At 37.5% G+C, this 26,823-nt stretch overlaps 1 protein-coding gene across 4 annotated transcripts in view; it reads right to left on the reverse strand.

Annotated features, from left to right (window-relative positions):
- The window catches only part of LOC114643083 (potassium voltage-gated channel subfamily H member 1), an 846,735-nt gene that overhangs the window by 478,067 nt on the left and 341,845 nt on the right, over positions 1-26,823 (reverse strand). For all 4 annotated transcript variants that reach the window (XM_051919675.1, XM_051919676.1, XM_051919677.1 and 1 more), the window contains exon 7: positions 20,501-20,930. In XM_051919675.1, coding sequence (XP_051775635.1) covers positions 20,501-20,930 — 430 coding nt within the window. The remainder of the gene's footprint in view (positions 1-20,500; positions 20,931-26,823) is intronic.

Here is a 26,823-nt window from a genome sequence, read left to right on the forward strand (position 1 = left end):
GCCAGAAACTGAAATTTTCTGGTCATTTTTGTACTGAGTGGCGGAGATTCATGCTTAAAGAATTAGATGTGGTTCACATTTTCATAAATATCTGCAATTCTTTTATGTGCAAATGAAGCAGCAAATTAACTGCAACTTCTGTGTTTCTCCCAAAATGCCACCTGATGAATTAAATACAACATAACACAATGGGATGGTGAGGCATCAAAACTGAAATCTTTGAAAATTGCACATTAACAGAACAATATTTGAAAGAGTTGGAGTGGATCCTTTTACATCTTAAAGTGCCCGGTGTGGGAAGACTGGCTCTTGATTGTGGTTTGAGCACCAGATAAGAAGTTTACAATGGTTACACAATCCACATTAGATGCTGACTAACGTGCTGACCCCAAAAACATGCTCTTGCAGAAGACAGCTTCTATAAAAAGGGCAATCATGGGAGGATGAGGACGAACTGTCTTGCCCTAATGAACTGTCATTTGAATATTTTTGCAACTATAGTTAGTTACTGAATTGAACAAAGCACTTTAATGCATCATTCACATTGACTGTCTACTGTGGCGCAAATTGTGAAAACAGCATCATACACATATATAAGCATAACACCATGTGACAGTCTGCACTTTTTGACTACAGAAGATGTGACAACATAATCCCAGCCTATACTGATGGATCATCATGTTGAAGTAGAAGATTTTGCATTGATTACACTGAAACAGAACTATTTAATTAAAGGATGAATACTGTGCTAAATGTGCATGCTTTTTTGCAAAGCTATCAAAAATGTTCTAGTAATCGCATTTCCTAGCAGACTGTATTACTTGAGCCATAAATTCTCTGACATAATAGTCATTACACCCTACATCGATCTTATGAAAAACTACATGACCTCTATGCAGGACAGAGTGATGTTAGCCCGTTTTCATTATAGTGGCACACATCTTGTTATTGTCCCTTGTTAATGACATGGAACACCAAAAGTCAGTTCAGCTAAATTGCACAATTAGCATCTGTGACTCTCTTTGGAATGCACTGCTCTAGGTTCTTGTTCGAGAAGACTCATCAATCACTGGGAAATGACATTCTGAGATGCCTCAGTGCTGTAACTTTATGACAATCAGTCAGTGAACAAAGGCCATAAATCATACATTGGCAACCTTTATGGGCACAGTTTTATACCAATAATCAACCAAATTGTTGGCCTTACATACACCCAAAGAAACAATGCCAAATTGTCTTTTCCCATCCTTTATAGACCACAGCTCTCTTCCCACTTAGAGCCTTAAGTTCTGCTCTGCAGCATGATATCTGTTGCCTATGGTGCTGATGTGACCCTTCTACTCTATAGGCTAACACAGTGCCAGAACATAAGCGTGGAAGACCTTCAGTAACAGAATTGTATATGTGTACTATATTGAATCTAGCCTTGCTAACAGTCAGCCAGATGCACAAGTAAGACACTGCACACAAAGCAATGCATTCATCTCTCTGAAGAAGGGATCTGCCTGATCACCAAAATCCCACGTAGATGTAATTTGTATGCTAGCAAACGAGAAGTGCCAAGTGTGAAACCTCAGTAGGTCTAACTACAGTAGAGCCAGCAGCCACATACTGCAAAAAGTCAATACAGAGAAAAGTATCTGGACAAAGAAAGCCAAAGCAAGTTCAGTGTCCCTCCACAATTGCCAGTGAAACTCTCCACAGGCTCCGAAGTAATCAGAATGAACCATTGCTTCCACTCTCTAGACACCAGGAATTAAACTGATAAGAATACTTTATACTTTTGATTCTGAGAACTGCAATGCCCAACTTTGAAGTTAGGATAAAGCCAGAAAATATATGAACAAAATTAAAATAATAATTAAAATAATAACCTGTCAGAAGGATAAGCCTTTAGCTGTTACAAGTTTCTCCTCACAAATCCAGTATTAAAAGTAACGTAAACTTCCACTAATTCAGAGCAACATTAGCCATGTAAAGCTTCAATATGTCACACACACACAAACACACACAGAGGAGCTATGGCTTGGGCTTAGCAAGTGTAAGGCAAGCTGTGAAGTAACTAAAGTACAGGAGATTACAAAATAAATATTTTATGACTCGATAAAGACTGATCAACCTAACCAGTTGAAAAACCAGGGCACATACAAGAACAATGAATGAGGTATCCTAGGCAAATCTTTAGATTAGAATTACAGATATGGAATTCATAAGTGTTGTGCCCTTTCCTACAGGACAGTATATCCATCTTCTATCATTCTTACGTTATCAAAAAAGTGTACCATTTTGTTTATTGCAACAAGCATATTTGGGTTATTTGTTGAAATATAGTCTATTGCTACAGACAGCTGAACCACAAACAGAAAATGAAAGTTGATTTGTGTGTACCTTTGCCAATTTATAAGTTGAAAAAAAATCTTCATAGTTCTAGCACGGATTAAAGATCTCCTACAATGGCTATCTAAATAATAGTCAAATATCAGTAAGTCACAAAGAGTTGTTGTTACTGTGAAAGATTTAAGACTCCAGTTCCTGTACTTTTTTTTCCAGGATATGTTACAAAGATTTTATAAAGCAGGCATTAGCCTAAAGCTACTTTTAAGGACACTTATCACCCATCCGCCACAGGAATATTCTAATTTTAAATTGTAAAATATTCTTGCAAATTACCATCTACTTCAACAGAGGCCGCTCCAATGAAACATATGGCTTTGGAATTGGGTTTTACATGGGTGGTGAAAGATCAAATCCACCTGTACCTACTTCAATTCTTAGTGGTTCCTTAACTCACCCTATGACCATACAATAGATTTCCATTTCTTGTTGCTGTACAACTGTTTATTGTTACTGAATAATAAATAAAATAATAGTTCTCAATGTATACTGTTGTGCCCAAAATGTTCTTCTTTGCATCACCTCTAAAAGTTAAGTATAGATATCCAGTGTGATTGTAATTTACAGGAAAGCAGGCAACTAATCAATGGAAGAAGCATAAGTGGTTCATCAATTTTAATTGTATGCTCCAGTGTAGGTTAGCCTTGGGCTGATTTAGATGTAATACAGTACAGCCACTTGTGTATATTATAAATGTATAATATAAATATAGGCACTGCTTTAAAAATAGAAGACAAGAAGTATGGTGGGATGCTTTCAGATCCAAGCCCTGGCACGATCCGTGCCACTTTTCACTTGTTCTCATATGTGAATCTAAAAGACGATGCCCTGTAGGCTGTCACCGAATCTAGAGAGTTGCTTCTTGCTTGGTGCCTATTGCTCTAGTGCAGACTCCTACCTCCTACATACCTGTGCTGGAAAGTTCCATGTTCTTCCTTTGAAAGTGGATTCTTAACACTGTATACGAGCGGGGACCCAAAAATAACCGGAAATATTTTTAAAACGTGTTTAATTTAATTTTCTGTACAAACCAAGGTTATTATAGATAACAAAAACTAAAATCAAAACTGAAACTGTTATTAAAAAAACATTTTCGTAAACTGAAATAAAATAATTAACAAAACCTAAATGAAAAACTAAAACTAAACGAAACTATTAAAGTAGCTGGAAAGACTAACTGAAATAAAATAATAATTTACTAAAATATTTTTAGTTTTCGTTTTTGAATGAATATTCTTGCCGTTAGTCTTTAACCCTTGTAAGTTTTAACTCTTAAACAGAAAGTCATCCACCACGAGCCGCCCGCATATATTCATCCAGTGAACGGCGGCTGGTGACGGAGGGCGGCTGTTCACACAGCATTTGCGGTGACAGAGCAAGCTGAGTGCAGGTGCGTAAAGCGTGAGAAATAGAAAGCAATTTGCGTGCCGCCTTTCTTTGCGCTTGTTGTATATCAAGATGTAATTCAAACGGCTGAAATCAGAATGTGCTTGTCAACAAAACATTTACCATATGAACAGAAAAATCACGAGTGAGTAACGTTACAGTTTATTTCTCAGGCGTCTGCTTTTTGTTGATAGCAATTCACCTGCCACTTCGCACTGGAGAAATCGTTTTTACTTTCTCATATACGAAGTATAGACAAAGTATAGTAATCATGAAAAAATTCGACCAAGATATTTTGATGAATCTTGACATTTTAGACTAACCAGTGTCCAACAATATTGTTTTTTGGAATTGTGTGTGTCTGTTTGTGCATAAACACGATAACTCAAAAACGCAACTAGATAGATGGATGAAATTCGGCATGTGGTTGTTACACCACAATTATAGATCTGTATTAACTTTTGAGCCAAATCCATCACCCGGAAGTGATACTTTACCTGAACACATACTCGATTTTTTTTTTATTTAAACAGCTGCAGAGTCCGATTTGTTCCACTTTACTTTTATAATAATTGTTCAATATATTATTAATTTGATTTGTTGTTGATGGTTCCTTAATGTATATAATATAAAAATATAATCATTGTCTTGCGGTTTACTCCTCAAATGTCCATCCCCATATCTGAGTATACAAGAAAATCGAGGGGAGAGCACTCCCGGTTTTTGAAAATAAAACAGCACTGATCAAGAGACTGACTAGGTCATCATACAAGATCAGCATATTGTTGCTGACCAGTCAATTTTGCTTTAAAAACATTGTTTAACAATAAAGCGATACAAACAAAGGTAGACAGTCTGACAAGTGATAAAAAACTAAACATACTAATGGGTTTTTGTATTTATTCCATATTTATTAATTTATCTTTTTCAGTTCATATTCACAACTCAAAATACCTGATATTGTGAAAGTAATCCATTAGTAGAATTATATTTTAAAATATTTGTCTCCCTTTTTTCAATGTTTTTCTCTAGCTCTCAAAATAGATAGTTGAAATATCATATTCTTTTTGTTCTTAACATCAGCCTTATCATACATATTGCATACCAGGGATTTTTCCTGCCTTGCATCCAAACCTTCTGAGGTAGACTCCAGATTTCCTGCAATCCTACTGTGGATAAACAGGTTTAGATAATGTATATGTTGTTCTTAATCTCAGACTCTCTGAGATCTCTGTTGTTTTATGTCTGTCCGTACTCCGATTACCTTCTCTTGCTCTTCTCATTATGGGTTTACTGTCCTTTATGGTGGTCTATTCAAGTCTCACTGCCCCTAACCTTGACACTACATGCTTGTTGTTCTTTGTTTCCCTCAATACAGCTAGGTGGGGTCTGCACACTCATTCAAGTCTAAGAGCCCTGTTCTTCCTAAGCCCCTGTGATTTTCATGAGAAAATATTTTTAAAATGATAAAATTGGGTAAAATTGTTCATATTCAGTGTCTAGTTTTGATTATGTTTGTTTTTATCAGACAAAAACAAAACCAGTTAGTAAACCAGGCAGTGTAGTAAGCTTCCACTAACATTAAACTCATATCCAAATCTGTTAAGTGTACCGTTCTGTCTGATTGTGATACAAAACTAACTCCGTAGGCGCTCCATGCCATAATTACTAAAACTAAAACTGAAACTGATATATATAAAAATAAAATAGAAATGTCTTTGTGAAATAAAAACTAAACTAAAACTAAAAATACACAATGAAGGAAAACTAAAACTAAACTGAATTTCCAAGTAAGGTCAGAAAAAATATAGAAATAAAAACTAATATAAAAAGGCAAAACTATAATAACCTTGGTACAAACTACAATTTGTCTCCTTCAAAGTACTCTCCATTGGCGGAAATACACTTATCTAACCGTTTGTTCCATTGTTCGAAACATTTTTTTAATTCGTCTGAAGTAATGCCCATTAATGCTCTGGTCGTTTGTTTTACCTCTTCGACGTCAGCAAAACGCCTTCCTTTCAAGTCTTATTTCATCCGAGGGAACAAAAAGAAATCACACGGAGCTAAATCCGGTGAGTAGGGTGGGTGGTTCAGGGTTGTCATACCGTTTCTTGCCAAAAATTGGCGAATGCTGAGAGCAGTGTGAGATGGAGCGTTGTCATGATGAAAGAACCAATCACCCGACTCCCACAAATCAGGGCGTTTCCTTCTCACAATGTTCCGCAACCTAATTTTACAAAAAAATTCACTTAACACAAGCATAACCTTCCAGACTGATGGCACTTGGCAGACTGACTTGTGAGGAGTGTAACTAGATCGCCGTAGCGGCCCAACCACCTACTAAAAGTACCAACCTAACAACAACAAAATTCCGGTTATTTTTGGGTCCCCCCTCGTATAGCAAACTAAAACTGCCCAAAAATACATCCCTCAAATATTGGTCAATCTCCAATTCATCTTTTCTGCTTCCATAAACAGCATTGTATATTCAGCTAGTGTTTAATATACAAGAAAGCAGTGTTTTGAAAATGAACACACTGATGGCTCATTGCATTAAATGGTTTAGTTGGTACATGCTTTTACTACATTTAATGCTAATTCAATAAGATTGTTACACTCATCTTTTAAATATACTTCCCCATTTATGAGTAACAGTTCTTTTGTTGAAATTAGTTAAAAATAACTAATGAGGAAAAAAAAAATCTGAATCTGTTTCTCTACTAAAGTTAATGCCACCACCAAACATGTCAGATAGTGTCCCGTCTTAAACTGAACACCACTCCATCTCATGGCACTTTCACATACAACAACAACAACATTTATTTATATAGCACATTTTCATACAAACAATGCAGGTCAAAGTGCTTATACCACAAAGCATTTCTTGAGTCACCTGATAACAGTATGTACACATCTGGACTGGGAGGAAAAGTAAGTCCCTAGATTAAATCACTAAAATACCTGTTGAATACAAACTCATGGTTCTGCATTTACTGTAAAGAAATCTTAAAAAATTGGTATTCATTTCAAATCATTTGGTTACATAATACAGCAGTAGTTGAGTTTGCACATTAGCCTTACCTAAAAAAAGCTTTCTATGTACAACAGTGCTTAAATGAATGAGTTCATTTTAAAGTGCTTGAAATGCATGAGTGATATAACTCTTTGACGTTAAAAGCCCTCATTGTCACATAAACTAGTTCACTTTGATATGACAGCTCAATTTTGGCACCTCCACATGGAGGGCACAGCAGTCATGATTATCAGAATTCATGTCTTCAAAGGTAAGCAGTGAAGCAGCAGTTCTGACAGAAAGAAACTGATCATTGGTGTGGTGATCTGGATTTAAAAAGCTGTTGCCTACCTGTCACATATAAGAACATAGTTGACAAATGAGAGGCGACCATTCAGTCGCAATATCTCATCCAAATTCTTCTTAAAGGTTGTCAAGGTTTCACCTACATGTCTTGGTAGTTTGTTCGAGACTCCCACAATTGTTTGTGTAAAGAGATGCATCCTGACTTCAGTCCTAAATGTACTCCCCTTAATTTACAAAGGCTCAAAAGAAAAATTTCCATTAAAGCATTTGCTTATGTGAAGGCTTGATTTTTGCCTTTCCACTCAACACCTTTCAGCACCCATTTTTATGCTCTGGTGGAAGTGCATGTTCACCACAAAAAATAAAAACCAAAGGAAAAGGAAATAATATTAATACTGCAATGATTAAAAAATGAATTTTATAATAATCATGGTGCTAGAAAGTAGTAATGCATTGCCTGTTAATTAGCACATTCTCTGTACATGTGACAATAATGACCCTATATATCCTATTATCTACAATTTTATAATTTAACTGCTAATATGCTTTCATTAAAATACTGAATACTTTCCTTGAATATAATTTTGCCTTATATCTCCAGCTTATCATTTTACAGTCACAACTGAAAGCTCTTATTTTGCTGGAGGACAAATGCTTAGTGCCTGGCATATGACAAAGAACTTCATGCTGGCTGTCATTTTTGCAGATGTGTCTTCAGACTGAGTCGAGCATCTTGCAATTTCCACTTCAAAGCAGTGTTTACATTGCCCATTTTGTGAAAGAAGCACAATTAATGTATCACAGAAACAAATGAAGTGGGCTCAGCGAAAAAAAACATGTAAAAGTAAAGACCAGGGCAAGGCCCAGGCCCCATTCTGATGCTACTCTTTTCGGAGCATTCTTTCATTTGTTTTCCCATTGTGTAGTGTTGGCACATATGTGGTTTTCCTTTTTGTCCCATTTAATGATTACTACATGTTAGTAACAATACTTGTGGCATAGATACCTGGGGTGTAAATATGGAGAGTTTGTCTTTAAACAGGTTTGTGTGCAGTAGCAGGCACTGTACATAGTGCATAAAACCAGAAGAGAAGGATGGGGAGGGACTTTTTGACTTTCTCATTCTCCATAAATGCGATCATCGGCAGCACCCAAAAACCCTTTTTTTAACTGGATATCCACAGCAGTTAAGGATTTGGCATACCCATTGGATATAAGCAAGATGGTGGGCATCTTTCCCATTCATGTCTGCAGTTGCTCTTTTTGGAAGATTAAACATCTTCTGGACTCTGGTGATAAGTCTACGTTACATTATCCAGTAACACTTCGGTTACAGCAAAATCAGATTTATTACTCATTTACTATTATGTGACAAGACCTTAGCAAACACTTCTTTGGGTCTTCATAATGCTTACAAACTATCACTAAAGTGTTTATTCTTCTCTGCAATGTAACCTTCAAATAAAACTTCACTTTGGAGCGGTCATTTCTCTTGATATTACATATGGAGTATAACACCTGTGAATCCTACATATAAAGGAGTGGTTTGAGTAGTGAAGAAAGTGCTATATAAATGTAAAGAATTATTACTATTATCATTATCATCAACAAGTATTTACCCTCATGCCAATGTGCCACACTGCACAGAGATGAAAAACCTATCTGCTGATGTTTTAGAAGTGTTATGAAGCCCAAAGAAGACTTTTAAATTTTTGTTACATAAGATTTAATGAATAATAAATGCATTTTTGTAGTTCCTAAACAAAAAATGTTACCCAATACCTGTATCATTTTATCTTGGAAGTAGTTTACAATAGTGGATTATTCTATCACATCTTTCCTTTTAGTAACTATTTGCATTTCAGGATCAACAGCCATCACTTACAGCAAAGACTTTTCAGGACTGTGTATCTCGTCTGTAGTGGGGGCGGTTGGGTGTTTGTGATGTTCATTTTATATGTTTATTGTTACTTTTCATTGTTGAGATTGTAAATATACTTAATTTGTTTTGACAGTTCTCTGGTATATTGTTGTTAATATTTGGGTGGTGGGGTGGAAAATACTGTAGGACTTAGGAGTTGTAAATGTAAATCTGTTGGCAACCTCGTCACAACCATATAAAGTCGTAGGTTTGCTTAGGGTTGCCAGGTCCTTAACATAAATTTATATCTTAAGGATGGCTTAAAAATAGCGAATTTGCCCAAATAAATTGCCCAGTACCTAAAGCAGACAAAAATGACACACTGGAAACCAGGGAATGGTGTCAGAGCGAGTGTGTTAGGTACATACAGTACTACCAAAGCCGGGGAGGATGCCAGAAGGATGAAAAATATTTTAAAAAATGCAGAGCAGGGGGTTGAAAGATTACCCAAAAAACAGCAATGTTTTTTAAAAAAGTAGCCCAAAAAAAAAAAATACAACCTGCGAAAGCCTATTCCCCTCCCCCCCCCCCCCCCCCCCCCCCCCCATGGATGACAATCATAAATAGCCTAATTGGGCGAGAAAACCACAGACTTGGCAACACTGGATTCATTACAACTGTAAGATTCAAACTCTTAAGTTAACGTTAATGGTAAATTCATATACATTTTTGCTTAGTTTGAATTTGAATAGAATGCAGCTTTCACATACTGCAGATAATTGAATATTCTGTTTACCCCCGTAAGCTATTAAGTTAAAGGAGTGTTCTTTATGCTCAGCTATGTCAATGTGTGATAACATAATGCTGGCAAATTGTAGTTAGATGTCCAGAATTAACATAAACTGTTAGAGATGCATTAAAGGAATATAGTTTTCTGACTGTTACTTTACTGCTACCATTACATTAGCATTAAGCTACATGAGTACAGTCCTAGTGTACAAAATAACAGAAACTTTAAGAAATGTAGCCTAGACACTTAAGCCTTAATTGGAACATCTAATACAAGAACTTCCCTTTTCTTTGCAGTATCAATTTTGTCTATTTTTGTATGAATTGTTTGCTTTGAATTTCAGTAAACTTTTAAAATGAAGAGACTTGGGCTTTTTTGGAAATGAGTCATACTAATGCTGGAATGCCTTTCTGGTAGCTGTATTTTGAACTATTTGTGAAAGCACTACAAACGCAGCTACACTCACCCTGAAGTGTTCTGTGCTTGTTTGGCATTTGTGTGCATTGGAAGGAGCTAACTCTGACTGCTCAGGGTCAAGTGAGTGAAGCAAGTCCTTGGGGCTCTACAATATAGCCTTTGTTCTTAGCTGTGTTTTCACCGGCTATCACAACTGCCTGTTAGCAGCATGTGGTTTATTTGTGGAGAGATCCTTTAGCGGTAAACACCACAGCAACCTAGACATAAGTTTTTGTGGTTCCTGAAATTTGATACTTTAAAACATATACAGCATGTAGCAAAGTTTGCACAAACTTCCAAAAAGACACTAATTCTATTCTAAACAGTAAACCCCTAAGGCAATGGAGCGAATACACAAAAATGGATAGCAAAGTGGTTAAGTTATATTATAGAGAGGTCACAAAAGAAGATAATTCCTAGTTTGGGGGATTCTAGATGAATTATTTTTGGGATCTGTATTCATCATGTCTTATTTATATTTGTAAAGAAGATGAAATGTGCTGATGACACTGAAATTTTACATCACCTGCTCATCTCAAGACCGTAAACCCCTGCAGAGGGTGGAGAAGGCAACACAAAATATTACTGGCACCCAGCTACCTTCTGTTCTGGGCATTTACAACACTTGCAGCCTTAGAAAGGCAAGCAGCAGGATTAAAGACCTCCTGCACAATCACTTTTCCTACTTCTCCATTTTGGGTACAGGGCATTTGGCACTCACATCAGTAGATTCAGGGGCAGCTTCCACCCACGACTCATAAGATATAAAATACTTACACTTGCAAATACTTATTGTATGTAATTGAATATAGAGTAGGCTCAGAAAGTATTTAACCACCTTAACGTTCTGCACACTTTTTCTGTTGTAGATTTAACTGTAAATGCATATATTTGACATTTTTACCCATCAATCTACTCTCCATAACCAAAAATACAAAAGTGAACACGTTTTCTGAAAGGTTTGCAAATTCATTAAAGAAAAAAAAAATCTCCCATTCATATAACAACAATTTATTTCTTGCATAGCCCAATATCACACAAGGAGTGGCACAATGGGCTTTAACAGGCCAGTTTTTTTGATAGCCCCCAAGCCTTGTCTCCCTCAGAAGGCAAAGAAAACTACCCATAAAAAAAACAAACATTCTTCTTAGCATAAACTCTCAAGCTCCATTAGATTGCATGGGAAGCATTTGAAAATTGTCATCTTCAGAACTCTCCACAGATGTTCTATGGGGTTTAAGTCTGGGCTGCTCAAGGACCTTTGTCTTTGGCTACTCAAGCTTTGGGTCATGCACTCAAGACCAGGTTTTTCTCAAGGTCCTCTGTGCATTTAGCTGCATTCATCCTTCCCTCCCACATGCCTTTTACTCAAGATTAGCTTCCATCTAATAACTCTACCATTGTCTGATTGTTGGAGTGATACTGGCATGGTTGTCCATCAGACTCATTATCTCATCTTAAAAGAGAACCTCTTAAGGTCTTTTAGAGTGACCATTGGGTTCCTGTCACCTACCTGACCAAGAGTCATCTTGCCAGGATAGCCAAATGAAGGAAGAGTCCTTGTGGTTCCAGACTTCTTCCATTTCAAAATTATTGAGGCCACTACTCTCCTGGGAATATTCAAAGATTTAGCTTTTTTTGGTTTGGCCTTGCCACAGTTTGGGACTTCATGGCGTGCTTTTGTCCTGCCATGCAATGTGAATTGTGAAACCTTACTTACACCGGTATGTGAATTTCTAAATTAAATGATGTCCTATCAATTTACTTTGCAATAGGTGAACGCCAATCAAGCTCTTGACACATCACGGAAAATTAAAGCAAATAGGATGCACCAATATAAGTGAGGGATTTCAGTTTTTTATCTACTATGTAATAAAATGCTAATGTCTGTATGTATGTATGTCCAGTCCCACAAGGCAACCTGATTGACCAGTTTGACTTTGATGACACAATTGAAAGTATGAGGAGGACAAAGGCATAGAAGACACACAGACAGTCACCTTCAAATACAGGAATTATAAAAGCGAACAGGAGGTGGGCAAGGTGTCTCAAAATAAGAGTCAGAGAAGCAAGCTTAATGGTAACATGCTCCAGAGGGAGAACCAGGAAAGAGATACATATACATGAGGAATCCGAGGAAAGGTGCTGAAACCACACATAAGGCAACAGACATTGATTACTTTTAGTTATTCTATCACCTGCTTTTGACAGGTAATGTGGCTAGTTTTTAAAAATTTTGCAAACCTTTTTGGTAATGTTTTCAGTTTGTCATTATGGGTTATTGAGCGTAGATTGATGAGCAAATGGCAAATTTATCAATTTAAAATGATCTCTACAACACAATAAAGTGTACGGAAAGTGAAGGTGCCTGAATATTTTATGAATTAACTCTATGTTTGGTTCCTGCCTTCAGCATAGTGCTGCCAGGACAGACTCCACTCCTTGCCACCTTGAGGTGGTTTGTAATGAAAGGATTGACATACATAACCTAGTATTCATCATAATCCCATTCTACTGTAGTATTTCATATCCAGTTTCACTTGGTTGTTAATTCACACATCTAGTTCCAATTCAGATTTTTAAAGATATACTGTAAACCTAATGTAATGGTATACCACTGGGTAAGTAATCAGTTCACTACTGCATAATGAAGGAATAAAGAAGCTCAGCCGCATTTGGCCTTCTGGACACATGTATTACTTTTTAGCATTATTGTTCTTCCTATAATTATGTCTAATTTTTAAATGTGGCCCGTATGTCATTAACAGGTCCATGCATGTCTTAGGGACTTAGCATGATTTTTATATAATAGGTCAAAGAAGGCTTGCGAACAGTAAGACAGTTTGCTGGCCAGCTTTAAAGCAAAATTCTCAGCCCCCACTGCTCAGAGCTCTTTCTTGTCTTTGTCAAAGGTAACACGCGGGTCATATTAGAAATTAAAATTGTGTTTCATTTCAGCAGGTGATGTCCTCACGTTTCCATTTTTAATTGCTAGTACAATACATATTGCCAACTGTCTTCTTGGGGTCTAGCTGCGACTCACTGCCTAATCACAGAGCACAAAGATTCTGTCACACTGTTACTATGGCAACTTCTTTCTTTAAATCCGAACATTCCAAGAGTCTGGATGTTGAACTTTTTTGTATGCTGATTTCCATATGACTCATGATGCTTCAGTTGTGGGACGACATTCGTAGAGAAAAGAGAAAAAAAAAATTTGAAGTGCTGTGAAGGAAGCCCCATTTAACCCCTCTCATGCTGTGACACAAATTCTGCAGTTCTAAAATACCACATAGATTAGGGCAGCACTTTTAAATTTGAAATGTGGTGAAGTGTGTCTTATTCTTACAGAAATAAATGCCCAGTGTAACACAGCTTTCTGTGTAAACCCTGATTAATGTAAGGAAGTCCTGCTATAAATGTGTCTAGAAATTGAGTTCAGGGCCAAGGGAGGAATAAAGATCTAGAAAGGTTAAAGAAGTGAAGAACAACGTCAGAGAGAAATGAAAGGAAAACTGGGATTCTGAGATGACAGTTCAGCATCACAGTCTCCTAATAAATTAAACTGGTTACCCGTTATCTGTGGCACCCCAAAGTTAAAAGTCATTCTTCAAATCTCTTCTGCATTCTCAGCCTTCATAAAGCATGATATTATGCACCTTTAGTAGTGTTTGGATTCTGCTTTTCTGCCTGAAACAATTGCCCAGAAATCCTTCATACAATGCACCTTTGCAAACTGCTAAAACAGAATCAATTCCATTCCTTACTGAACTCGCTTCAATCAAGTCCAGAGTCATGATGAGTATGCACCAACCTCAGCAGCATCAGGCACAAGGCAGAAACTAACTTGGGAAGCACACACACCCAGCTAATTTAGTGTCACCCATTAATCCATAACATCTGAAATCTTTAATTGTCTCAAACCAGTTGGGCCCCTCAGTTTCCAATTGCTTTAAATGGCTTTACTACAGCACTTCATCTAGTTGGTCAGGGTTTTGTGAGAGCCTGCCTCAAAATGGTTTCTATGAAACTTGCCTCAATGAGCTGCATTTCAGAACTCAACTAACTTGCCAAATTGAATTTTATTTCCAGGAAACTCATGTTCCTCAAAAAGTAGAATTTGCACAAAATCATTAAAAAATATATAGATAAATAAATAATGCTCAAAATAAGATTACCATCAAATAATATAGGAGAAAGTAGGGTGAAATGCATCAAATAATATTACAGAGTGGAATACTCAAAACGGATTGTAATACACACATCCTGTATGCTTGGCATTCCAATACCTTGTTATGCAAGACATTTATTCACTCACCACACAAGATCATTTACTTATTAATTTGATGCTTTATAATAGGCCTATATAAACAGTATTTTTAATAGTCCATATGTTTTTCATCACCTCTTAATTGCTGCCTGGTCATTGGCTGCTTGTGAAATATTACATTGTACAGCAGTGTCAGACACATGTGAGTAGGGGGTACTTTCAGGGCTCTGCCAAGACTGTTATGCATACTCCTGCTTGACAGAGGGTGCAATTGCTGACTGCCTTCTCCTTTTCCAATCGTACATTTAACGAAGGACAGCTGGAAGAACAATGATGACACTTGCTCTATGACGCCTCTGCCATCACATAACAAATGGATCAACCTGGAAGTTGGCATTGTGTTGAGAACCTGCGACAATATGAGACATTGATCCACAGAAGACGCAATTGTTATAACTGACTGACCCTGTCAGTCTACTTTATTCACCTTTGGAGCGACTGATTGGTTTTTTTTTTCCCCCTTTCCATTGTTAAACTGGTATTCATGGTGAATTTCCAAATCTTTATCTTGTTCCGCGTCTTTTTATAGGCATCTTCAATAAAAATATCATTAGACAGACAAGGAGGAACAGGACACTTGTTAGTATTAGGGACACAGACCTTGAATAAGTGGAATTACAATCATCAAGTATATATGATATGGCCCTACAAGGAATGATTAAAAAAAATCATGTAGGCCTACTAAGATGGGCAGAATCATTAGTATAATTGACAGTCTAATACTTTGTCAAAGGAGTAATAATGATGTGGGTATCCTTGTTGCAACAGCGACCATAATATTGTGCGCCTCATTTTTTTAAGGCTTTTCTGAAAAGAACAAAAACATGCAAGGCTGACTGTCTCTATCGCCAAACACACAGGAAGAGGTGAGCTAAGCAGTTTATTTCTCAGCAGCACTGGGTACAAAACAGGCATCAATCTTTGATGGTATACCAGTGTCTCTCAAATCTGGCCAGCACAAAGTCAAATTCCATGCACCACATAAAACTGTTCAAGCACATATTCCCTCCTATTGCAATCTTCGTCAATATATCTGTTCTAATCTTTATTTAATATAGATGTTTTTGTGTCTTGTTGGATTTAACTTTCATTGATAATGACAAATGTGTTTTAAGATTTTTCAGGTAAGGAAGACGGAAGCTTCAAAAAAAAAAAAAGTTCTTCTCACTAATCATAGCACTGGAGAGTGGCAATGTGTTCCATGCTGATTAGCACAAGCAAGTAGGAATCTTATTGTACTCCAAACACATGACAATAACAGCTCTATAAATCTTGTAACTAGTAGGGGGAGCCACTGAGCCCAAAATCCCAAACTCACACCCAACACAGGCCCAGGTTTAATAACAGTCCGTTTTTTTTTTTTTGTTTTTTTTTCCCCCCACACACGGTACCTTAATTTACAAAAAACCACAACTACAGTACCACAAGCACAGAAATTCTGAAGTCTTTCATTCTCCTTCTATTCCTCCTGGTGAGCTTTGCCTTTTGGCCCCCAGGTAAGGTAGAGCAGCTTCTTTTAAATCAGACCCAGGAGTACTCCTGGTAGCAGGGCATAGCCCATTAGATGCACTTCCAGGTCAAGCAGAAGTCTGCAGGAGTGGCGGCACCCAATGCTCTCTCTGACCTCCACATATTTAAGACTTGGAATATTATAAACCCTAGATGTGCACTGCGATTCAGGGATACTTCATGTTAAATGATTAGTGCAACACTTAATCTTCATAAGCCACATATATTGCAATATACTGAAAGGCATTTATTAGACTGTGCTTTTATTTTCAAAATCTTATGAAAAATGAGGATTATAATTGAAACCTGTAATGACCTGTCCAAACAGTGTCTCACAATAACCAGAATTTAAACTGCATATTTTGAAATTTGTTATAGAGAAAAAAGGGAAAAAGATAAAACATGACATTCATGATATAAAAATGTAATCTTATAAAACAACTGCAGCAAATACAGAAAATATGGGGTACCGTCCAGTTGTACACCAGTTTGAGAGTGTAACAAAATGTCAGAATTACATACATAGCAAAATTAAAGTGCATTATACAAACTTAGACATGATTAACATCAATCTCAAAACATATGATGCAGAAGATTTGGTTAGTATTTTGACATTAATTTAACCAACTTCTAGTCAAACATTTCTTGATGTCAGTGTTTTATTTCAGTAATACTTATTAGAACCACCACTTTCTCTCTCTAGAACATAATAAAATAGACAAAAGAAAGAAGTCCAATTGAAAGGTTTTGTAATTCCACAGTTAAAAAATTCCCTTCAATGTCAGATCTGTGGTATCTTAGTCACTTTTTAAAATTATTATATTGCCTTTAAAGGTTTTAATGCAATCCATTCATAGTGGAAGTGAAATAAATTGACAGAGAAGCAGACAGATGAAACACGGACAAGCAAAACAGGCAGATGTCACTAAAGGAACTCAAAAAGGTGAAAAGCATCAAAATGAAAATGTACAGAAGAAACCTACCCAACTTTGAAACTATAATCCTACAGTAAAATGTACTTTTAAAAGCCTTTCTGCCTGTGCAATTCTATGTCATTCCTCTGATGTTTGGCCAAAGTTCATGTGTACCACCATCTTTTATAATGGTAACATCACGTCACATATTGTGACACTGATTTGCAAAGTAATTTTGAACAGTATGGTGGCACAAATGAGAAAGCTACAGAAAGAAAAAGCTCTGAAAGCATCATGACATTAGAGAGCCAGTAATAAAAATAGATAATATTAATAATAACCTCATCAAAACGTAAAGCAACAAAACAATAACTTAAATAACTTGAGTTCCTAACAGCATCCACTCCAGACTAGTAAGGCACACAGTGCATATCTTCAATTATCCATTTAAATATCAAAGAAAGAGACATTAAAAATTAAGAATAATATTTAAGTATTAATCTCAGAGATACCAATGTATGTAATCTTATAAAAATGTAAATCTTATAAATGGTTACCAATGGTTCAGCATGTACAGTGAATTAATTTTTCTATTATTGTACTATAATCTATATCTACTGTCACACGCATACACATGCGAAACATCTTAAGGGCATAAGTGATTGCAATTCTCTGCTCAGACATAAAGTGGCACTGCATAATAATGATCTCTCTCCTCTTCCTTGTGCAGAAAGGAAGAATGACACCATCTCATCTCTGACGTCACTTACAGGGCCCATCCACCTTGGCCCACCTCTTCCTCCCAGAATGCCTCATAAACCTAGGACCTGCCATTTTACTCGGTCTGCCACATACAGAAATCAGTAGGACTTATTTTTGTGTTAACAAGTTTATCATTTTTTTTTTTTTTTTGTAATTCAACGTTTATTATACAGGGTTGGCTGCAAGGTGCCCCAAAACATCCTTTGCCCTGTTCTTTTTACAATATAAAATGCTAAGGGTTGCACCTGTCTGTCACATTACTTACAAACCACTGTGGCAAGAACCTTGATCTTGGTCTTAATTAAAAGCCTATGACATAATATGCTCTGATGAAGCAAAAAATGTAGCTAGCAGCAACCTCCACAAAGTTATCTGGGTTTGTGTCTTTGTTACAGCAAACTGTATAGGCAAACTAATTGAGAAAGAAAAGGAAAAGCAGCAACATGTGCTAAGCATGAAGAAAATGTTGGTAGCCAATTGCATGATAGGAAGAAGAAGGACAGCTCCTGCCTCCACTGCACATCAAGAATATACTTGCACTTGCAAACAACTGGGGCTGGAACCTTGAACTTAGGAAGACCAGTGGTCCACATGTTTCTTAGTTAGGTTAGAAATTGGAACTGCTACCTTTATAATAAGTTCAGTGTTCATTAAGCAGTACTATCCCATCAATTTTACTGCAGATTCTCCTGTTTAGAATTTAGGATTGATGCAATTCCTATACAGTCTAACAAATAAGCAAAAATTTTATTCCATTTGGGCCTAAACTGAGGACAGTTACAAAACATGTCATCTAGGGAAGCAGGTGTATGAAAAACACTCTTACAAGAAGAGTCTTGATCAAGACATATTTTGGGTAGTCTGATTCAAAAGAAATTTGTGCAATGTACAATTTCCTAACTCCATGCTAGACATGGTCTATTTTATTGAGGACTGACCCCCATGTCCACCCATCCATCCATTATCCAACCTGCTATATCCTAACTACAGGGTCACGGGTGTCTGCTGGAGCCAATCCCTGCCAATAAAGGGCACAACTCAGGAAACAAACTCCGGGCAGGGTGCCAGCCCACCGCAGTGACCCCCATGTATAACCTGAAAATGTAACTAAAGGGTCCTGTTCCCGGCTGTCTTAGATTACCTAGAGGTTTGTTCCTTTAAATAATGTTATGCTTTGGAAATATGACCTGTATCTAAATTAAAACAGGAATTATTTTCTATAGTAAATGGCAGGGAAATTTGGAAAAAAAGATCCAGGGTTTAATGAAGGGGTCTTCATCTTAAACACACAGCCATACTTCAACATCTACGCTTCAGGTGTTTGATGTCCTTAAAGAGTAGTTTTCTGGATACATTAACAACAATCAACTGTGAAGTTGTTTCATGTGCATCTGAAATCAGATGAGCAACTAGCAGAAGCTACAACTTCATTAAAAAAAAAAAAACAATCAAGTGGCTGGTAAAGTAGGAAGAATGAACAAGGATATTGGAACAAGGCATAATTGTAAGACCAGAGTATTAATGATGACAAGAACAGACCATTCAGTTGAACACAGCTCATCAAGTGCCATTCACTTGATTTCAATATAGTGTCAAGCCTTAAGCTGAAGATTGTGATCAATAAATCAAGCAAAGAATGCTGAAAACAAAAGCTCAATTATGTAGAGAGAACGTCACTACAGAAGATCAAAACCAAACACAAATATTAAATAAGGAAAGTAAAACAGGCCTGGTGTAAACAGTACTCTTGTAAAGCAACTAAGAGATACTACTCACTGGAAAAGACACATTGTCAAGGACAAGGGAACATTAAAGCAGGAACTTAGACATTACAGCACACTTGGTTCCCCAGAAAATGCAACCTTGTGGCAAGAGAATCACTCATCCCCTGTGAGTTATCATCCTTAGAATAATCACGGCCGAGAGAAGAAACTGCCCAGATCTAAACAAAAAATGGCTTAATTTAAACTGTTGCACAACAGACCATCCATGTGGTGTAGGTTTTCAATTCAGGAGTCTTTTAATCATGGATTAATTGGCATGGCTTACTGAACTTGTGGCTAAACTAAACTTGTTTCCCACTTTGTAGTCAGGCTGTCCTGTCCAGGGCTGATTAATGCCAGAATACACACCAACGCCCCATGAGAAAGTGCTGAATAAACTACATTCAGAAAACAGACAAATAGAAAGTGTTCCTTCATTAAAATTTACATATTACTACAATATAGAATATTAATTGGCCCTACTGGCCGACTTAGTAACAAAGAGATATGTAAAAACCAACAGGTCGGTTGCCCTGCTGTAACAGAGAAATTTATTGCCATCAGCTTTTTCTTCTAATACTTAGAGAGCAAAAGGCAACATCGGACATCATCCAGCTTCCACATTAATACATATTTTTCAAATCCAAAAGCAAGGAAAACACTTTGAACTCCAGCCCTAAGGATTTTTGAATAAATGAACCTAATCTAAATCTTTAGAGTAAACCACACCAACCTAAATCCTTGCCTCTCCTATCTAAAGTGTTACAAGTCAGTTGTCTATTTAAGCATTAATGCCAATTTCAGCATCTCCTTCTTATTGGATGTAGCAAGCATTTCACGCCTTAAAAACAACATTTGCTAAATAGTTACTATAGCAACCAACTGGAATATCTGGAAATGCAAGATAATTTATGCTAAATGCTGTGTTTCAAAAAAAATCTAGATCTGTAAGCCTTTGAGATAAAAGCATTATATCCGGAAGCTGATAAAAAGACTTTGAAACAGTGACTTACATCCAATCATCATCATGGCTACAGCAAAGATCTTCTCTCCATCTGTTGTTGGGGCAATGTTACCAAATCCGATGCTAGTCAGGCTAGTCATTGTGAAATATAAAGAGGAAATGTATACCGAGTCTTTGCTTGGTCCACCTTCCCATTTTCCAGTCCCAGAGAGGTTAAACCTGTAAGGCATTCCAATAGAATCCCCGAGCATATAAAGCCAGCTGTCTGTCCTGACTGTATTGGTTTCTTCATCAATTACCTCATAGTCCCCAATGCTGTACCAAATGCAAGCCAACCAGTGGGCAGCAAGTCCAAACACACACACAAGTAGCACCAAAACTGCTGCTCCATATTCAATGTAGTGGTCCAACTTTCGGGCAACTCTGCCCAGTCGCAGCAGCCTTACAACCTTCAAGGAGCTGAAGAGACTGCTGATCCCCTGCAGAAAGGACAAAGACAGAGCAGAGTGTTAGAATTTTAATCTAAAGAAACATTTTCCTGATGTTAATGCTATTCATTGTTTTTATTTGCAAAGTCACCAGTCAGTCAAAACTACCATTCATCCTATGCATGCTTTTCCACTGCTTGTTCTGACAGAAATTGAGCCACGGATAAAGGATAACATTTATAAACCAATGTTAAAAGCTGTAAGTTAAACAAGCTTACAAAGAATTCCAGTGTATTTTGAAAAGCAAAATGTATTTTTCCAATTACCTGATGTTAGTATATATGTTAGTGTATTACTGCTTATCTATTAAAATCAAACAAAATTCTGAAAGTATTGCAGTAAACATGTTATTGCACGAGAATGCATTCCAATTGCTTTTGTGCCTCACACGTCAATGCCAACTTAATTGCTGCCAAATGGACATTTTGCTGCTTCAGATGAAGGCTGTCACAGTGCCATACAGACAGGATTTGTAGAAATTAACTTTGTTAACAGAAGAAGTTAATGCCGGAAATTATCTACAGGGTGGCATTCAAACTACCGCAGAACATAATTTGAATTATCCTGCAGACATGCCACTTGCACATAAGAACAGGTAATCCACCTGAAGCTAAGCTTGTTTGTAATGGCTAGTACTTGGATGGGAAGCCAATTAGGAAAAGCTAGGTTGCTGCTGGAAATGGAGTTGGTAAAGACTATGGGGCGCTTAACCTGGGGTCTGAGTGTGGATCACAATGACTCGTTGCAGTGATAGGGACTCTGTACTATAAAAATTCCTGCCATCCTTCGGATGAGACAAAAACTGAGGTTCTGACTCTCTGTGGTCATAAAATATCCTTGGGCATCTTCTGAAAAGAGAAGGGTATAGCCTGATGTCCTTGCTAAATTGCTCACCATGACCCTTTCCATTCTGGTTCCCTAATCATGCAATGCCTCTAACTGACTCCCTATCTTTATAAACCCTTTACCAGCTAACATGTGGTGAAAGTACTGGCACAAAAATAGCTGCCATCACATCATTCAGGTGGAGGCTGCACATTGGTAGTGGTTGAAGTGGCTCCTCTTACCTATGTAAAGAGCTTTGAGTGTTTGGAAAAGCATTTAATAAATGTAACTAACTAGGGTCCAAGCTTAAGGTACTGCACCAAGTAATAGATCTTCAATGAGAAGAAAGCTACCAAAACCCCTCAGTCACCTTCTCTGCCTTCAGTGGACAAAATTACTGTAGTCACCACCTTTTGTCCTCACAATTCTCACTTTGTATCTCTAACCAATGACCAGCACCATGAGCTCAACATTTTTGCATTTGTCAGCCTGTAATCTATACTCATGGCATCACTTTTAGGACTGTGATGTCACACTAAGGCACCATGAAAACCCAACCCTGGCCACAATGCATGCTCTGTGTGGTACTCCATGCAATATCACTATTGCACCATATCAGACTTTTGGGCACCTGGAGCTGTAACCAAATGGCCAGGGAATGGGAGAATTGAGATACATAAAATGATGACTGTTCAAAAAGGTTTATTCCTGAGGTGCCAATAACCATTTACAGTAATGTCTTGCAATTACATATACAGTCCAATACAAGAACATTAACAAAGACAAGAAAAACAACTGGAGGTGCTATATTTAATACAGGGCCACTGCTGGCCAAATGGGTGCCCTAAGCAGAAATTTACTTTTGTGCCCCCTCCCCCAAATATTACGGAAGTAAAAATAAAATAATAAAAAAAACACCTACTATAGGGGCCAAAATAGAACTTTATTCAAATAAAAGTAAATACATAAATAAATTGTATCATTTATAAATTACAATTGTAGCTCTACAGCAAAAAATACAAACTAAAATTACACTTTAAATAAAACTTTTATAATAAATAAAATAAACAATAATAAACTGAAATAAAATCAACACTGTCATCTGCTGGAGCTTTCCAAAGTTCAAAATTTACAAAGGCACACTTCTGCTTTTTCTTGAGGCAAAGTCGTAAATGAGCTCTTCATATGATAAAGCCTTTGCTAATTCAGAGTTGATGCTGACAATTGCCAGACCACTCATGCGCTCTTGTGCCATAGATGAGCGCAAGTACGTTTTGATGAGCTTCATTTTAGAAAAACTTCGCTCAGCAGAGGCAACAGTTACAGGGAGTGTCACTGCTATGCGCAGAGCAATCCAGAGATTTGGGTACAGAGGTGAGGGCGCGTGCGTCATCACGTGTGCTTAGCCTACTCTGCGTTCACCGTAAAATGCAATATATACGTTTATATTTTTGTTTATATGTGTATATGTATATTATTAATATTAATTTATTATTATATAAAAACGATTTTTTTGAGCAGCTGGGATGGTGCCCCCCTGGGAGTTGGTGCCCTACGCAGACTGCGTACTCTGCGTATACGGAGCGGCGGTACTGATTTAATAACTATAGTACCTCCAAAGCAAAAAGTAATGAGAAAATCCAACAAAAATAAACAAAAAGCTTTTTCCTCCTCCTCCTCCTTCCACAGAAAGTAAAATAATTAAAAACTAAAAAAGTGAAAAATTACGTACAAAGACAGTAATGAAAAAATCTCACCCGGAAATTCAAATTACTTTAACTCATAAATATACACAAGTCAGAAGTAAACCGTCTTTATTCATATTTACAAATTTAAATATTCTTCGCTCTACTCTATTTACTAAGCAGTCCAAAAACGACTGTACCTGCAATCTCGAAGTCCAGTAAAAACACAACCCTTTCACGCGCGGGACTACACTTTATACCGCCGTCCGCCTTGTCTAGCCAATCACTACTCACGTTTTCCGGGGACCCCCCCCCAATAGCAAGCGACGTTGAGTCACGCACTCTACGTCCTCCTCTGATCAGGTGCAGTGTCACTCTAGTCAAGCCTTTCGTCGCGCGTGCGCACATGTTTGCTCGGCTCGTTCACCTCTACAAATAAGTTATAAACTTTCATCTTTCAGTCTCAACCTGCAACCTCTTAAAGTAGGGCTTTGCTCTTTATTCCCAGTAGCGGCTTTATTTGGAAGTGTGCGTGTGGATAATACAGCAGCATCGGACACGCGCCTAATGCCCATTCAAGCCCGGATAAACCCTCTGGCCATCAAGTCAGTGAGAGGACTCGCAAGGGGACAGCATTGCCCCCATCACCGCATCCTCCATCTCCATAAAACAACTGGTAAGTAACTTTCCTCCATAAATATATATCCATTTGTATTACGTTATGCATAGCTATACTAATCCCCACTTTTGAATAGTTTGTGGACTCGGCTTATCACACACTGGGACTGCCCAGCCTTCCTGGAAGTCAGAAAAAGTAGTATTAGTCTTTTCCTTGATACACCTGATGTCACACGGAAGAGAAGGTAGACTGTTGTAACAACTTTCATACTATAAAAAGACACGGTTACTCTTCTCATAAAATAAGACCTAAATCTTCTGTACCAAGCACCAAGGTGCCTTATGAAGTATGGCCCAGGGCTTTTCAACTGGCGGACCACGGCCGGTAGGTAAAAAAAAAATATCTGGCCCGTTAAAATGCATTTATCATCACCGATAAACTTGTTTCTGAGCACCAATGCACTGATTTCAAATCCCTCAAAGGGAAAACGGTTTGTTCTCTTTTGTTCTCCCCTTGCTGTCGCATCACATTTAGAGGCCCCTGATTAGTGCGCGCTCCGAGTACCCGAGATTCCACTGCTCCTCTTTTCCAGCTAGGAAATATCTGCAAAGAGTCGATGATGAAAATGTACAGTTTAATAATATTTGGGGTGAGAAATATATTTTTGTACCTGTTTTAACAGAGCCGTATTCCTGCTCTGTAAAGAGCTGTCACGAGAGAATACAATTTGAGAAGGCACTTTAATACAAAGCACTCAAACTTGGACACACATTTTCCAACAGGTTCGGATGTTCGTAGACGGAAAATGCAAAGCCTAGTAATAAACGATGGAAGTGGACGAGCTATCGTGGTTCGATCATGTTCTGGGCAGTAAGTCTCCCAATGTGTAGCATGGATTCTCGGAAACAAAACGTTCACGGACTCCGCGACTGTCAAAGAACGCACGTTAGCTACTACAGAGGACGTAGTGATAGACGACAAAGTAAGGAAGAGCCCAACTTCATCCATTCGGAAAAAGCAAATGTCCGATACAACAACCATGAGAAGAACTGAAGTAATAACCAAGTGATGTTTTCGAAACCCATTTAGAGAGATTGAAGGAGGCCAATGTAATGTCACTAGCAGTTAACGAATCCACCGATGGCGGTGACATTTGTATAACTGTGTCTGTACGTGAGATCTTTCGATGAGGGGTGCTTTCGCGAGTACTTGCTCAGTCTACTTCAACTGAAGGGCCAGACGACAAGGGGAAATCATGATTCAGAAAATGTTTTTTTTTTAATGAATATGGACTAGATTTGTAACGAGTAAATTATCTAGTAACAGATGGCGCCTCTTCCATGGCCTGTCTGTCTGTCAGCTCGCCCAGCTGAAACTTGCGCTACAGATGAAATCTTTACATTGCCTAATACATCAAAGCGTTCAGCGTGCACAACTCACGGATGAGCTCAAAAAATGGGCAGTGTCCTGTTGACGAGCGATTTCATCAGAGCAACTTCGAGCCTACCACACCTTTTTGTTTAACAAACTCCTGCCTGATATGTCAGATGAGCACATGAGATTGTTGCATTTCTCCGGAGCTGCCGTCTTAAAAAAGTTGAGACATTTATATTTAAAATGGTAGACGAGAATTCCATGGTAGAAGAGTACTTCCTGAATGACATCTTCCAACATTTAAATTGAGTTAATCTTGGTTTGTAAGGAAAGGACAAAACGTAACGGATTTAAAAAGAAACCGGACTTGTTTTCAAATGGTTTAACTGCGGGGAAATTGCTTTATTTCCCAGCACTGCATGATTTAATAAGTAACTCGGCATCCGCGCAAACTGACAGAATGTTCAGGCAAGTTAAGGGCGAGCTTTGCTACGAGGTTCTACAGCTTTGACATTCCCACCAAGGTCTTGCAATGTCTGAAGAATCCGTTTACGATTGATGTGAGAGGAGACAAACATCTCGTTCTTGCATCAAAAGCCAAACATGTCATTTGAGGAACGTTCCCTGTAACTGATGGACATGCAAGAATCATCTGAATTGAAACAGGCGCTTCCATTTATAAGATGTGTACAATTTTTGACAGAACTGAACCAAGACCAGTTCCCAAACTTTAAAAGGTTGCCTGTTTTTTCTTCTAACAATGTTTGCTATGATGTACACGTGCGAGTCAAGCTTTTCGCATGTGAATGCAATAAAAACGAACACTCGTTCCCCCTTGTAAGCACCCACCTCTGTGAATGTCTACACATTGCTCTCACTTCATATGAACCTAATTTTAATGCTCTTGCAAAGTCAAGAAGTGCAGTTTTAGTCATTAGAAAACAGAGTACTGGCTGTTAAATATGTACTATAGATAAACAAGATAAAAGTGAAGTAAAGAAAAAAGAATGAGCATAAACTGATATTGGGAACATTTTGTTATTTATCGTGTAGTCCTGTGGATGTATTCTATTTTCCTAAAATTAAAAGTGATTGTAACAAATGTATAAAATGTAATTATAATAAATGTAATAAAGAGTAATATAGTGTCAATGAACTGATAGTCCAGACCATTGTTAAATGGCATTCCAAGGTAAATGTGTGAGATTTTTTGTTACTGTGCAGTTCAAACCAATTTTATTATTAATGATGATAATGATAAATATTCAATATTAATATCAATAAACATATTCCAAGGTAAATTCGTGAGTTTTTTTGTTACTGTGTAATTCAAACCATTTTTATTAGTAATAATCCATCCATCCATCCATTTTCCAACCCG

Source organism: Erpetoichthys calabaricus, chromosome 15 (genome assembly GCF_900747795.2).
Source record: "Erpetoichthys calabaricus chromosome 15, fErpCal1.3, whole genome shotgun sequence".
Classification (NCBI taxonomy): Eukaryota; Metazoa; Chordata; class Cladistia; order Polypteriformes; family Polypteridae; genus Erpetoichthys; species Erpetoichthys calabaricus.